General features: G+C 41.5%; 1 protein-coding gene across 1 annotated transcript in view; it reads right to left on the bottom strand.

Annotated features, from left to right (window-relative positions):
* Nucleotides 1-254: 254 nt before the first annotated feature.
* Nucleotides 255-15533, bottom strand: part of TPK1 (thiamin pyrophosphokinase 1) — a 343243-nt gene continuing 327964 nt past the window's right edge. Inside the window, exon 9 of the mRNA XM_032866795.1 lies at nucleotides 255-825. Coding sequence (XP_032722686.1) covers nucleotides 707-825 — 119 coding nt within the window. The 3' untranslated portion in view covers nucleotides 255-706. The remainder of the gene's footprint in view (nucleotides 826-15533) is intronic.

Here is a 15533-nt window from a genome sequence, read left to right as displayed (position 1 = left end):
AGTTTGCACCGGCCGCTCGGCGGGAGCCTACTGCTCTCACCTCAGAGCTGAGGGGGTGAAGTGTCGGGAGCCCTTTATGAACTGTCGTGTACCCTTCATGCCCTGTCTCGGCACCTACGGCTGTCCTGCCTGTTTTCAAATTTAATAATTAGGTCAGCGACTCTTGATTTATTTTAAACGATGACACCAAAGACAGTAGTAAGGCCAGAAATGGCGCCGTCCTCACAGCCCAATCCCAAAGGAACTTCTCCCCATGTTACAGAGAGGACTCCAGCGTTCATAAACACCAGACGGAGCCTTCGGCGTAAGGATTTAAGGATGGGCAGGAGGCAGCTGATGTGGAGGACACCAGAGACCCTCAGCAGAGAACAGTCTCGCTTCAAAATTAAAAACAATTCCCTAGGAGAAATGGAATGCTAATAACCGGTACTGAATTTTGTAGGGGAATGACCCACTTTGGTTTTCCAAGTGAATGTAATGGAGCTTATGTACTTTCTTTATAAATAATTTTTCTCCCTCACTGTAGAGTTCAGATCTGTCATTTGTGTTACCTGGGGTTCCCGAAACATTAACATCTTTAAAACTAGGGGGCATCCCATGGAGAGGTTTAAATTTCTGTAAACCAAGGTGAACTCTTCTTGTGGAGCAGTAAGTCAGCAGCAAATGAGGTAAATCCGAGGCCCGGCCATGGATGCCACTTGCTGGGTTAGTTTTTGATGGCCATGGTCCAGAGGAGCGGGTGGTCCGTTTCTACCGTCACGACACCAGACCCATCATAGGTATTGGAAGTACTGACCAGTGTTCCAAAGCCAAGCATGTTGTTCGCTATAAGAAAACGATAAAACAAAATGTTTACTGAGAGACAACCTTTCTTCAGCGTGGAAGAACTTTGTCAACGGTTACCAAAAAGCAGGGAAGCCTGTGCTTTGACATAAGCTCTGTAAGATGTGGGGCACGTGAAACATAGCTTGTAGGATTTCAAAACTGAAAGTTTCCATAATTTGCCCTAACTGCTCTTCCGGGAGTTAGTTATTGGCTGTTAACTCTTCTGGGATATATGCCATTCTCGGACAAAATTTCATTAAATTTTTAAATTTTTGTTTCCTTACCAATTGTAAAACCAAACCCATTTTGTAATGTGCTACTTACTTCCTTGCCTGGGTGCAGTTATAACTTTTCTTGATGATTGAGAATTAACATTTTACATAAGTTATTAAATTCTATGAAGATGCAGTTTTAGCTTCAAGTCTGAATGATATGGGGCGGAAAGCTAATTACTTCCACAAAAGCATGGGATTTTGGTTATATTTTTCTCATAAATTAAGAAAAGCAAAAATGAGCAAGGCTTGCTTTCTGTAAAATTAATAGGAATTCAAAGGTCGAAGCCAACTTCCAACTGTGAAATCTTGAGGAAGCCATAAGCCCAGCTATAAAAATGAGGCCAAGAGATGAGAGATAATCTTCTAACTACTTAATTATCAAATATCAAAGTAAAAGGTTAGGTGCTAAGTGATATATATGTAATTGATAAGTAAATTCTAATTCCATGTAGGTAGATAGTTTAACAGGTTAGCTGGAGCGAATGCCGAGGCATTGAGGCTTTAAGCTGAGGTAACTTCACTTTCTTTATTACGTAGGAGCAGTTCTTCAACATGATGGCAAACTCAGGACTGTCCTATACACATTCCATGATAACCAATATTATTCTCTTGGTTAAAATTCAAAGAGAAAAATAAAAGGAGCCCTTTTCCGTTACAAAATGTAACTCTGAAGTTACACTGCTTTGGGGGAATAACTCATTATAATGCTCACTTCCCACTAGGGGGAGCTTGTTATCTTTCCGAGGAAATCTTGAAAAAGCAATTTAAAAATTCAGAGATAGCATTCATTACAGGACAATGGTAATTAGTAATTACCAGTTAACACAGTTTCCTTATTAAAACTCAAAGTACTTATTTTTCAGAGTTTTCAGCACCTTTACTAATGCAAACACCAAGTTATAAGGTAAAACCACACAAGAATATGGAGTGCACCTGATACATAATTCAGCGTCAGAAGCTCTTGGCTCTTCAATAATTTGGAACTTCTTTGAGATCAAGTTTCCAAATTATACGAATAGGCACACAGATTTACAAAACTAGACACGATTATGTGGATAGTGGGTTAGGGTGGCGGTCGTGGATTCATGACAAAGTCTATCTGGGATCTGTTGGAGAAAGAGGCCTTGGCTCTCCTGGCAACAGTTTGAGTGCTGCAAACCATTTATTCATAAAGACAATTCTGGATGCTCTAGTGGGCCTGCCAACTTCCCAGTGGAGAACAGGACATATACGCACAACAACCTGAGTTTGACACAACGCATTTTAAGATTCTGCAAACTGATTAAAATCCTGGCTTTACATAAGGCTCAAAGGACAAGAGCACAAAATTATTTCTCTAGTTTGTAGTTGCATATAAATTCCTTTCTGCTTTTTTTGTATGCAGACTATCAATTTTGGATTATTGGGACTAGACCCTTAGGAGACAGATATATATCTAAGTGTCTCTCTCTCTCTCTTTCTCTGCGTTTCCCTGACAATACTTAGAGGGGAAAGAATAAACACAGTTTTACTCTCATCATGAGAGTCCCTCCTCACCACCTGATTCAACTCTAGTCACCACCCAAAGGCCCAACCTCCAGACACTACCATCCTGGGGCTTATGGCTGCCACATAAGACTTTTAAGGGATGCATTCAGTGTGTAGCAGTACAACCAGAATTAAAGGAGGGTTACAATTAAATACATTTGCGAATCTCCCAACTTTATGGAAATTACAATAAAATGATAGAAAACTAAGATGAATAAGCTAAAATACAAAATCATGAATTTTAACTTACTGTCTCACTGCAATTATCTTGGAGTATATTCCTTTCAGTCAAAGAATCATGCTTTTCAAGCAAACAGTAAAGTCCTCATATAAGAAAAAAATCTTTTTTTTTTTTTTTTTTTTTTAGGAAAATAGTTGGAATTATGATTGAACTCTCTCTACTCCAAATGTTGGAGGGTCAATCATAAAGTAAAATGACAACACTGGCAGAGAGACAACTTCGCACAGATGGGAAAACAAATTATTTTCTTCCAGTTCTAATGCGATATATTGATGCATACAGCATAATGACTTGACATATCTATGTACTAGCAAACGATTATCACATAAATTCAGTTAACGTGTATTACAACTTTTTTCCCTTGTGATGAGAACTTTTAGAATCTACTCTTGCCAACCTTCAAACATTCCATACGGCATTGCTGGCTACATTGATCGTGTACATTATATGCCCAGTACTCCCCGATCTTAGAACCAGAAGTCTGTGTCCCCCTTTCCTTACTTCCCCCCACCACTGTACCCCTGGCAACAAAGTAGCAGGTTTTCTGTGAGGCTGGTACTTTCAGATTCCACATATCAGTGAGATCACACAGTATTTGTCTTTCTCTGTCTGACTCGCTGCAGGTAACATAATGCCCTGAAAGTCTAATCATGTTGCTGCAAATGGCAGGATTTCTCCCGTTTTATGGCAGAATCATATTCCAGTGTGTGTGTGTGTGTGTGTGTGTGTACACTTCTTTATCCATTCATCTACTGATGGACACGAGGTTGTTTCCCTTTCTTGGCTCTTGTGAATAATGCTGCTAGAGAACATGGTGTGCAACATCTCGGCAACATGTGTCCTCATTTCCTTCAGATGGTCCCAGAAGTGGAACTGCTGGATCGTAGGGTAGTTCTAGTTTTAATTTTTGAGGGAATCTCCATAGTCTTTTCCAAAGTGGCTATACCAACTTACATTCCCATCAGCAGCATACCCAGCTTCTCTTTTCTCTAAGACCGTGCCAGCATGGTTGTTTTTGTCTTTTTGAGGACAGCCATTCTACGAGGTGTAAGGCGACAGCTCATTGTGGTTTTGAGTTGCACTTCTCTAGCGATGAGTGGTGCTGAGTGCCTTTTCAGGCACCTGTTGGTCATTTGAGTATCTTCTTCGGAAAAACGTCTATTTAGGTACTTTGGCCATTTTTCAACTGGATTATTTGCTTTTTTTCTCTTTTTGCTAATGAATTTTAGGAGTTCTTTATATATTTTAGATATTAACTCCTTATCAGATATACAGCTTGCAAATATTTTTTTCTCCTTTTCACATATAGGTTGTCTTTTCATTTTGTTGATTGCTTCTTTTGTTGTGTGGAAGTTTTTGTTTGACATTTATTTTTTAATTTGTTGCTTGTGCTTTAGCTGTCTTATCAAAACATCATTGCCAAGACCTGTGTCAAGACAACTTTTCCCCTAGGTTTTTTTCTGGGATTTTCATGTCTTCAGGTTTCATGTTTAAGTCTTTATTCTATTTGAGTTAATTTTTGTGAGTGGTTCAAGATAGAGGAGTCTAGTTTCATTCTCTCACATGTGAAAACCCCATTTTCTCAGTATCACTTATTGAAGAGATAGTCTTTTCTCAATTGAGTGTTCTTGGATCCCTTAGCAAATATTTTTTTTTTTTTAAGATTTTATTTATTTATTTGAGAGAGAATGAGTGAGAGAGAGCATGAGAAAGGAGAAGGTCAAAGGGAGAAGCAGACTCCCCCAGGAGCTGGGAGCCCGATGCGGGACTTGATCCTGGAAGTCCGGGATCATGACCTGAGCCGAAGGCAGTTTCTCAACCAACTGAGCCACCCAGGCGCCCTCCCTCAGAAGTATTAATTGATTGTATAGGTGGGGGGTTAATTCTGAACTCTGGATTATGTTCCATTGGTTCATGTGTATATTTTTTATGCCAGTTAACATTCTGTTTTGATTACTACAGCATTATTATATAGTTTGAAGTCAGGAATTGTGATGCCTCCAACTTTGTTTTTTCCTCAAGATTATTTAGCTATTCAGGGTCTTCTGTGGTTCCATACAAATTTTAGGATTTTTTTTTTAAACTTTTGTAAAATATGCCATTGGAACCTCGATAGGGATTGTAGTAAATGTATAGATGGTTTTGGAAAGTATGGACATTTTAACAATATTCTTCCAATCCATGAACGTGGAATATCTTTCCATTTGTGTCTTACTTGATTTCTTTCATTAATGTCTTATAGTTTTCAGTGTAGAGATCTTTGACCTCTTTGAGTAAATTTACTAAGTATTTTATTGCTTTTGATGCTATTATAAGTGGGATCATTTCCATCTTTTTCAGATAACTCATTGTTAGTATATAGAAACACCATTGATTTTTGTATGTTAATTTTGTAATCTGTACCTTTGCTGAGTTGTTGATCTGTTTGTTTTGGTACAGTTGTTAGGATTTTCTGTACATAAAATCATATCATCTGCAAATAGTTTTATTTCTTCTTTTCTAATTCTGATGCCTTTTATTTTGCCTAACTACTCTGGCTATGATTTCCAGTACTGTGTTGAATATGAGTAGTAAAAGCTGGCACCCTTGTCTTCTTCCTGACCTTACAGGAAAGGCTTTCAAACTTTCACCATTAAGCATGATGTTAGGTATGGGTTTGCCATATATAGCCTTTACTATATAGAGGCATGTTCTTTTTATACATTTGTTAAGAGTTTTTATCATGAATGGATGTTGAATTTTGTCAAACGCTTTTTCTGCACCTGTCAAAATGATCATTATTTTTCTATTAGTGTGATGTATCATGTTTATTGACTTGTGTTATGCTGAACCATCCTTGGATCCCAGAGATAAATACCACTGATTATGGTGAATAATCCTTCTAATGTGCTGTTGAGTTCAATTTGCTAGTAATTTCGTTGAAAATTTTTGCATCTGTACGTGTCAGGGTTATTGGCCGGTAGTTTTCTTGTAGTGTCCTTATCTGGCTTTTCTATCAGGATAATGTTGGCCTCATAAAAGGAACTGGGAGTGTTTCTACCACCTCAAGTTTGAAAGGGATTGGCACTAATTCTTTAAATGTCTTGTAAAATGCACCAGTGAAGCCACCTGGTCCTGGGCTTTTATTCGTCGGGAGATATTTCATTACTGATTCGAGCTCCTTACTAGTCATTCATCTGTTCAGATTTTGTATTTTTTCCTAACTCAGTCTTGGTAGGGTGTATGTTTCTATGAATTTTTCCATGTCTTTGCAGTTGTCTAGTTTGTTGGTGTAGTTTTCCTAGTAGTTTCATATAATCTTTTGTATTTTGGTGGTTTAGCTGGAATCTTTTTTGTTTATAAATTTTGTTGATTTGAGTCCTCTCACGTTCGTTAGTCTACATAAAGACATCAATTTTATTTCATAGAAACAACTTAGTTTTTAAAAAAATTGTTTTCCTTTTCTGTATTTCATTTTCTTTTTTTTTTTTTAAAGATTTTTATTCATTTATTTGACAGAGAGAGAGATCACAAGTAGGCAGAGAGGCAGGCAGAGGAAGTTGGGGGAAGCAGGCTCCCAGCTGAGCAGAGACCCCGATGCGGGGCTTGATCCCAGGACCCTGGGACCATGACCCGAGCCCAAGGCAGAGACCCAACCCACTGAGCCACCCAGGCGCCCTGTATTTCATTTTCTAATCATTGTTTCCATTCCAATCTTTCCTTCCTCTGCAAACTTTGAGCTTAGTTTGTTCTTCAAGTCCCAAAGGTGTAAAGCTGGTTATTTGAAATCCACTTTCCTTTTTATAATTTTTTAAAAATTTTAAAAAAGATATATTCATTTGAGAGAGAGAGAGAGCACAGGGAGAGGGAGAAGCAGACTCCCCGCTGAGTTGGGAGCCTGATGCGGGGCTGGATCCCAGGACCTGGAGATCATGACCTAAGCCAAAGGCAGACGCTTAAGCATCTGAGCCACCCAGGAGCCCCCATATCTTTCTATTTTCTTAATGTTTGCATGATAGCTATGAACTTTCCTCTAGAACTGCTTTTGTTGTATCCTGTAAGCTTTGGTATATTGGGTTTCAAGATACTTTTTAAATTCCTCTTCGACCCATTGGTTGTTCAGGAGAATATTTAAGTTCCATGTGTTCATGAATTTTCCAGTTTTCCTCCTGTTAGTGATCTTTAGTTTCATACCACTGTGGACAGAGAGGAAAACTGGCATGATTTCATTTTTTCTTGAATTTGCTAAGACTTGTTTTGTGGCCTAACGTAGGATCCTGAAAAACATTCTGTGTGCTGTGTTCCCTGCCTGTGCGACTGGAGGTTGGGTGCCACAGTTGTGTGGATCTGTTGGTCAGGCTTCCTAGACTAGGACTACTAACTGCTATTCTCAGGAATAGGCATGGTTATGAAATCAGCTTCCCTGGTTGGGCAGGGTGGCAGAACACGGGCTAACGCCATAATGGCTTGTTTTTCGGGGACTCAAATCAGGCAGGGCTGTGTACCATCTCTGGCCAGATGGGGTTGCCAGCTCTGCAGATGGTGAGAGCCACTGGCTATGTGCTTGGCTCACGTGCCACTGGGAGCAGGGCTGCAGGATGGACGACCGGGCTTCCCCTGTGCTTTGGGTAGGTGCCCTGGGTGGGCGGGCAGAAGGCTGTATTCAGCAGTGGTCAGGGCTACAAATTAGTTTTCCTGCTTAGGGGGTTTGCTGTAGATGTCCCAAGGCTGGCCGAACAGGCCATGATCTTGGCTCTGTAGGTGGGAAGGGCTGCTGGCTAGGCTCTCCCCGCAAGTGCTGCTTAACCGGGATTACAGGATGGGCTGTGCAGATTCCTGGGAGCTACGGCTGGATTTTCTGGTGGGTGGGGAGACCGGTAAGACTACAGATTAGTTTCCATAGTTGGTTGGGGCCATAGAATAGGTCCCAGGGCCTGCAAGTCTCTTGTTTGGAAATCCAATCAGGCAGAACTCTGCACCAAGCTCCCTGGCCAGTGGGGTTACCTTTCTGGTTCTGCATTATCGGCAGCTTAACTGCTGCTGGGCTAAATAGTTTTCCAGCGGCTCAGGCCAGGCTTCCTGCACTGGGAGCTACACTGAGCAGCAGAAAGCCCTATGAATTAGCTGTCCTGCCCAAGCAGAGCGCCTGAACTGGTTCCAAGGCTGGTATGGCTCATTCTCTGTGGTCCCATATCAGGCGGATCGGTGCCCCACCAAGTTCCTGGTCAGACTGGGCCACAATCTTGAGTCTCCAGATAAGCAAAACCATTGGCTGAGGTTTCTACTCGAATGCTGTTAGGAGGGGAGACTCGGTCTTCCAGGATCCAAAGGTGGCTGCTATTCCATCACAATCTCATCCCCAGTGCTCAGGCTGCACCAACAATTCCCTCTTGAGGTAAGACCTGAGTTTGGGTCTCCTGAGAAGGGACCCACTTCCCTGCTGGAGAAACTAGGGGTCCTCTTGGAGCAGGGCTGTGCTGGCCTGGGCAAGGAGTGGTATGGTTGGCATGGCCACTCTTCTTGCCCTTCGGGTGCAGCCCGTCTTGGTCTTTGTGCTTTAGGCTCACCCCCATGTTCTCGGATTTTTACATTGGTGTCTCATCTGTGGGTAACTGTTGGTTTCTTGTGAACCGAAGTTGGGAATGACCTATGTTGCCACCTCGATGCCATCACTCTCAAAATCTACCCCAGAGAACTTGTCCAAAACCTTGGCTGGCATAACATTTAGGTTCAGTTCAGCATTTAGCCAATAGAGATGTCGTCCCCACCCCCTTTGTTTGCAGGGAGTAGAATTAACCATCATTCTAAGATAACCAGTTGTTCAGATCAAGTCCTGTTTTAACTAGAGACAAGAATAAAAGTTACAGCATTGTGTAAGATGACAGGAAACCATCTCACATGTGATAAACATAACCTAAAATTGCTTGCTTTGTCTCAGTGTGTCTCATCAGTTGTTTAAAAGGCAATTGTGGTATAATGACAACAACACTGGCCAATGAGGGCTGGTTACACTCCTGTTCCAGTGAAATGTGATACTTGGTATGTTAGAGAAGATAGAAGCACAGCCTCACTTTTGGGTTTTCAGGTTTTAGAGAAATAGAAGTACTTAAAAATAAGAATAACATTAACATAGATTTTACAATTTTCATTCATTATCTCAAACTGTTTTCTTTCCCAAAGGTAAGGATGAAGAGTTAGGCACTTAATATTCTGTTGCTTTTAATGACATCCTACCAGCTTTTGTCTAAAGCTGGAAAGACTGAGGACTATACAGTAGAGGCTGGCAACAGGTAGAACTTAAATTATTCAACCCTTCTTGTGTCACAGGAGGCTAAGTAGGGCCATTTGTCCTGGTGTCTTGCCTGCCCTCCCCCTGCAAACCGACTCAGCGGGGCTGTGGCTCCTTCGAGCTGACTGATGGTGCAAAAGAGCACGGGGTGGGGGGGAGGCTTCGGATGCTTTAAAGCACTGGGAAGCATGAGTGGGAAGGATTTGCTCCCTCTGCTCCTGGGTGATTGTTCTGCTCAGATACTTTGACGGAGGAGGCATCTCCCTGTCAAAAAAAGTATAAACCCCGTCGTGTGAGGTTAGTAAGTCAGGCCTAGGTTCAGACATTGGCTCTACCATTCACTTGCTCTGGGATCTCCGTTTTCTCATCTCTAAAATGTGGATAAGAATATCTTCTTCACGGAGAAGCCGTGTGAATTACCATGCCAAAAATCCAACACGTGATAAGTATTAAAGAAATTTTCAACTTCTTTGCTTGTTTCTGTCAATGAAGTAGGTCAAGGTGTCCTTTCCCCACATTAGTAATCTTTTAAAACGAAAGAGAGAGGTTGCCATGATTTGAACGACTAGCAAATGCCTTACTTCAAGTGCTTAGTTTGTAGCCAGCTGAGTGGGTTTATGAGATAAACTCTGCTGGGCTGGTAAAGCATTTGTTTTCATAGGTATTTACCATGTTATCCTCTTTGCTGGACACTAGAGCTCTGGAAATGGGTATATACACAGTCAAGCCCAGCAGACCGGACAGAAGCATGGGGCGGGGGCTGATGAGGCTGGGCCCAGGGTGGGTTGCACATTCAAGCAGCAGGTGAATCCTGGGGTGTGGGTGGTGTCACACGCAGCCACACAGGCTGCAAGCCTGTCCTGGCTGCCAACAGTGGCTATTTTGTAGGAATAAATAAGTGAATTATAAAAAAGATAATGCCAACATTTCTTAAAGAAAATGAGTGAATCAGAGAAGGGGGAATGAGCTTTGCCTGGGAGATGCTGTGCAAGGAGGTGATACTTGGGATAGAGTCGTTCTCATCCCAGACACCACCTGAGCACTTACAAGCACCACGTGCTCGAGGTACAGCAGGTTTTCGTCTCCAGTTTACAGATGAGGAAAATGAAGTTCAGAGGTTAAGTCCACAGGCTGTGATGATAATGAAAGTGGTTAGACACATGTCACCAAGGGAGGTTAAGGCAATTCTTTGAAGAGCTTTTAAAAGAGAATTGAGGCTGCTCTGTTTTCCCTGAGGTAGGGAGCTGTCGGTGGCCTGATGGACTAGAGTAAGTGCGCGATGCCACGAAAGGGTGGAAACCACGCTAAGCCTTAAATGACTGCCATATATGCCCACAGACAAAGTGTGATGAACGCACCATGATGGATCTCGAGGCTCCCGACCATTCTGGCACATTACGTAAAGTTCTGGGAGTGCAGTTAGATGTACTGGACATTATCACTGACTATCTCAGATGTAATGGCACCGCTGTACGCTCTACCTTCATCATTTACTCTCTGGAGATGCTTAGCCGATTTGGAGAAATGCTATATTAAGAAAATACAACAGATTTCATCAGCAGAAAAAGCAAACGATACTGCTTCTGAAATCAGTTCACTAGCATCGGTCTTTACTCTTTTAATTATTTGAACTACAGATTTAAAAGAGATATTTACAGACAGACATGTTAGGCAAACTTTGGTTTTTAATTTACCCTTTCCTAATAATAATATCTTTCCAGAATTCGTATTTTAAAGTTGTTTCCTATAAAATGGCATTTATACTTAGGGTTCTTAAAAATAATCAAAAATTAAATCTCAGTATTGTTTTTTTCACATTTCCTTTAAGGCAGAAACTCAAACTAGTCCCAGTGCAGAGCAGGAAAAACCTGCCTTTCATGTATATTTACTGGGATCTTAAAAAGAAAAAATACAAGCTGAAGAGCATCTGTATAGAAAGACATCCAATTATCTCTATCAGCCCTGTTGAACAGAATTATGTGATCCAAATATCTAACTTTTAATTTTCCAGAAGCCATATTAAAAAAGTAAAAATAGATAAAATATTTATATATACACACACGGGTTATTTTTGTTGAGATATAATTGACACATAACATTAGCTTCAGATACACTACGTAATGATTCGATATATGTATATATTGAGGAATGATCACCTGTCCTCCCATTGTACATTCTTGGCTCCTTTTTCATAATCTAATCGACCATATATGCACAGGTTCATTTCTGGGCTCTCTGTCTGGTTCCACTGGCCTGTTTTTATGCCAACAACACGGTGTTTAATTAGTGGAGCTTTGTGATACAGGTTGAAATCAGAAAACGTGATGCCTCCAGGTGTGTTGTTCTTTATCAGGATTGCCTTGGTTCTTCAGAGTTTTCTGTGGTTTCATACAGATTTTAGGATTGTTCTATTTTTTGTGAAAGATGCCATTGGAATTTTGGTAGGGATTGCACTGATCTATATAGATTGCTTTGGGTTATACGAACATTATTAATTCTTCCAATCCATGAGTATGGCATATCTTTCCATTTGTGTCTTTTTCAATTTCTTTCATCAAAAATATTATCATTTTTAGTGTATAGGTCTTTTATCTGTTAAATTTATTACATGTATTCTTTTTGATGCAATTGTAAATGGGGTTTAAAAAAATTCTCTGATGGTTTGCTGTTAGTGTATAGAAATCCAACAGATTTTTCTATGTTAATTTTGTATCCTGCAACTTTACTGAATTCTTTTGTTAGCTGCAACACTTTTTCTTTTAATAGCTTTTAGGATTTTCTTTATATAGTGTCATGTCATCTGCAAAGAGGGACAGTTTTACTTCTTCCTCACCATTTCAGATGCCTTTTACTTCTTGCTCCTGTCTAATCGCCTCGGGTAAGACTTCTGATACTCTGTTGAAGAAAAGTGGTGGGACTAGGCCACTTTATATTCATATAATCATATATACATAATAATGTATATAAAACATATAATATCTAAAATATTGCCACTTTAACATGTTATCCATATAAGAAATTATTGCTTAGATATTTTACATCCCCTTTTTATACTAAGTCTTTGAACCTGCCGTGTATTTATAGCATACATCAATTCGAACAAGTCAGTCATAAGTGTTTAACAGCCTCATGGGGCTAGTGGCTACCGTATTGCTTGGACAGTGCAGCTCTAGGTTACTGAAGCAGAAACCATACTTATGAATCAGGTATCTGTTTTCTCCGGGAACATTTGTCACCGGACTGATTCATCTGCGGATATGTATTCAGAGTCTCCGGTTATAAAGGGACTATTAAATTCAAGTGAGCACATCAAGTCATTTCAAATTATTTCAACTTATGACAGGAATGGATCAACAGACATTTGGACGCTTGGCATATGCTCCGCAGAAAGAAAGACTGAGTCCTCTGCCCTTTAAGTTAAAGGCTGGAAAGATAATAAAACTAGACAAGCAAACAAAAAATGTAAAATCTAAACAAGCCTAACAAAATTACCAATAGAATACATCCTGTGTTCTGTAAGGGACTTAGTAAGTAGACTCCTGCGTGGACATGTACCACACGGTTTTCTCACTGAGCTCCTTCCTCCTAGTTTATCACCTGTCCTCCCCACTCCTCTAAATTCCCTAGCCGAGCCGACCATTCCTGCCCGAGAGAATAACCAGTGAGACCTGATTGCTTATCACTTCGCGGCCTCCCACCCCAAACATCTTGGCCTGGCATGAAGGCCTTTCCTCAAATGGCTACTTTCTCCTATATAAGCCATTGGCCAGCCAACCCATGCTACCTGTTATTCCCTTAATAGATCAGGAACTTCCTACTCTCACCACAAATATTGAGGTTTCCCCTCCTTGTGGAACGTAGCCCATCTTTTCTGTGCTTGCTGTATCCTTTCAGTCTGAAGTCAAATCCTAGCCTAGATCGCTCCCTTTGGTTCTCTACCCACCGCAGGCCAAATTAATAATACACACACAGAGAAAGACATGTGAATGCAGGAAAATGTTAGCAGTTCTAAATCTGGATGGAAGGTATACAGATTTTACTGTTCTCTCCAATTTCTTGGTACGTTTGAGGGTTTTTTTTTTTAAATATTAAAATTCAATGTTAAAGTTTGGGGGAAAGTTAGGAAAAAAGACTAAACCTATGAAGGAAAGTGCCTTCTCCTTATTCATTTTACTTCCTCAAAAGCTGATGTAATGCCGTTAGAAGAATCAAATCAAGAAATGCTCCTCGATTTGAAGCGCATTAAAATAAACCCGAACTGAAGAGAACGTGCACGGAATTTAGGAAGCAGCCATGTGGCTTGTGGTATGTGCACTAGTGGCTGCTCGGAAGGCACTATACAGGGATGCCAGGCGTACAGACCGGTACGTGGGACAGAGTTCGTCCTTGTCACCTTGCTGAGGCTCACACAGGGCAGCCTTTACTTACACTTACTGACACGGGAGAACCTGAAAACCCGAATTATGCCTGGTGCCTGGAAAAATGATACGATCTTGCGGTAGCAAGCCCTCTGCTCTGTTTTCTGGTAAAAGTTCTCTCTCCAAACCCTGAAGGGATGACGCCTTCTCCCAAGGTGGGCTTGGTCAGCTCTCTATCCCGACAACCAGTCCTTTCTTGAACTCTATCGTCTGAGGAAGGGCTATTCTAATTCTACTTGAAAGTGGTTGGATTTATCTTCGTCTCCCTCAGAAGTCGCCCCTTGCCCTTGGATGAGGGCTGGAAGGCATTAGATGGCTTCTGATGTTCCATTCCTCTTTCGTCGCCACATAGCCCGCGTCTCCACTCAGCCTGCTAACCCCAAAACAAGTAGACTACGAGAAAATGCCACAGCTCGGAGGACCCAAGGCTCATTATGCCACTTAGAAAAGGTTTCCCAAGCACTTTCAAATGTTCAGGCTTTTCTAAAACATGTTATTATTTTTCTTTGTTAAAAAGAATTCCCTAATGTGTTTTATCACTAGCATGTTCTACTCACGGGGTCTGCGGTTAAAGAGCGCATCGGAACTGCTTTACGGAAAAAAGGACAGTCCAAATCCATAAAATGTGGCCTGTTTACTTACTAATGGTGAAATGAATGATCTGTGTAGAAATGACCCAGGATTTTCAGTGTGGAAATTCCATATCAGATTTAAATGTGTGCAAAGAAGGGAATGTTAGTCTGTCCAGCAGCTGCTCTGAGCTGATTTATTTTGTTAGACTTCCCCCAACTCCTGGGGCTCTGCCTTGCCTCCTGTGCTGCTGGCCTGTCTCCTGAACACACATGCAAGTGTGACGATTGTGACTGCCTGTGAAAAAGCTGACCGTCCGTGCCGGAGGCTCCACCCTAGTGCACAACTAGCAAGCGGGAGAACCCTGGGCAAGTCCTTAAGTGCTGCTGGCCCCAGTGTCATCCCCAAAAACAGAGCTGAACTGCCCACTGCAATATTCTGACTTCGGCTAAAAGTTCTTCAGGTGACCTTGACATCCATTTGCAAAATACCACTTAGACTTCTCTTTCATTATCTCTGATAGGGCTGCTTGTGGATGTGGATGGGGTAATGCCTGTGACTGTCTTTGACTTCTCCATGAAAGTACTGAAAGTCTGTATTATTATCACCATTTCATCTGCACCGAGGAAGCTTTAAAGTAGCATTCGCGTCTGTCCTTCAGATGGCAACAGAGATGACCGTAAGTACCTCATGCGAATGGAGACAGCATAGAAAAGTGAAGGAGAGTAGAATATGTGGAGGTGGTGGTGTATAATCACTTCATATCCACTCAAACCCACAGGTGACGACATCCGCACAGAATAAGCTAAGGAGACGTAATCTGTGCTCTTTAGAATTTACCAAGTCAAATCAGGTAACCCCAAACAGACAAATTAAAAAAAAAAAAACACCCCGTAAAAATTATACTCAAGAAAAGGCACAGCAGCTATCCTGGGAGGAATCAGGGGTACTGGAGGGCCATTAGCAGCCGCAGCACCTCTCCCTTACCCCTGCAGGAAGAGACTCGACAAATGGGACGTGTGGGGCTGGAAAAACTGGTGGCACCCCACACCCAGTAACTGCTTTGAAGGACATTTATTCATTTAAGTAAGATCAGATTAAAGCAGCCTATAAACCAGCGGACTCATAGTTCAGGCATCAGATGACTGTCCTCTGTAACGGGACAGATGCCTGTTGGTGAAGGTACCTGTTAACCTTAGCTGGGTAGGACCTGCATCACAGCTGTCGCCTCGAGCACGGACGGCAATGGTGGAAGCGTGGAAATCATGCAGGGCAATGGCACACATTGGTTTGTGACATCAGAAAGGCCAAACCCCACGTGGCTGTGGAAATACAGCTCTAACGGATGAAGGCCTGGGAAGTCCACTTCACAGCTGACTGCTTCTGCTCTTGAAGGCCAGGTCAGACAA

Source organism: Lontra canadensis, unplaced genomic scaffold, assembly GCF_010015895.1.
Source record: "Lontra canadensis isolate GAN:19392208 unplaced genomic scaffold, GSC_riverotter_1.0 scaffold2, whole genome shotgun sequence".
NCBI classification, from domain to species: Eukaryota; Metazoa; Chordata; class Mammalia; order Carnivora; family Mustelidae; genus Lontra; species Lontra canadensis.
Note: the sequence above shows the minus strand (reverse complement) of the source record. Positions and strands in the feature narration are given on the sequence as shown.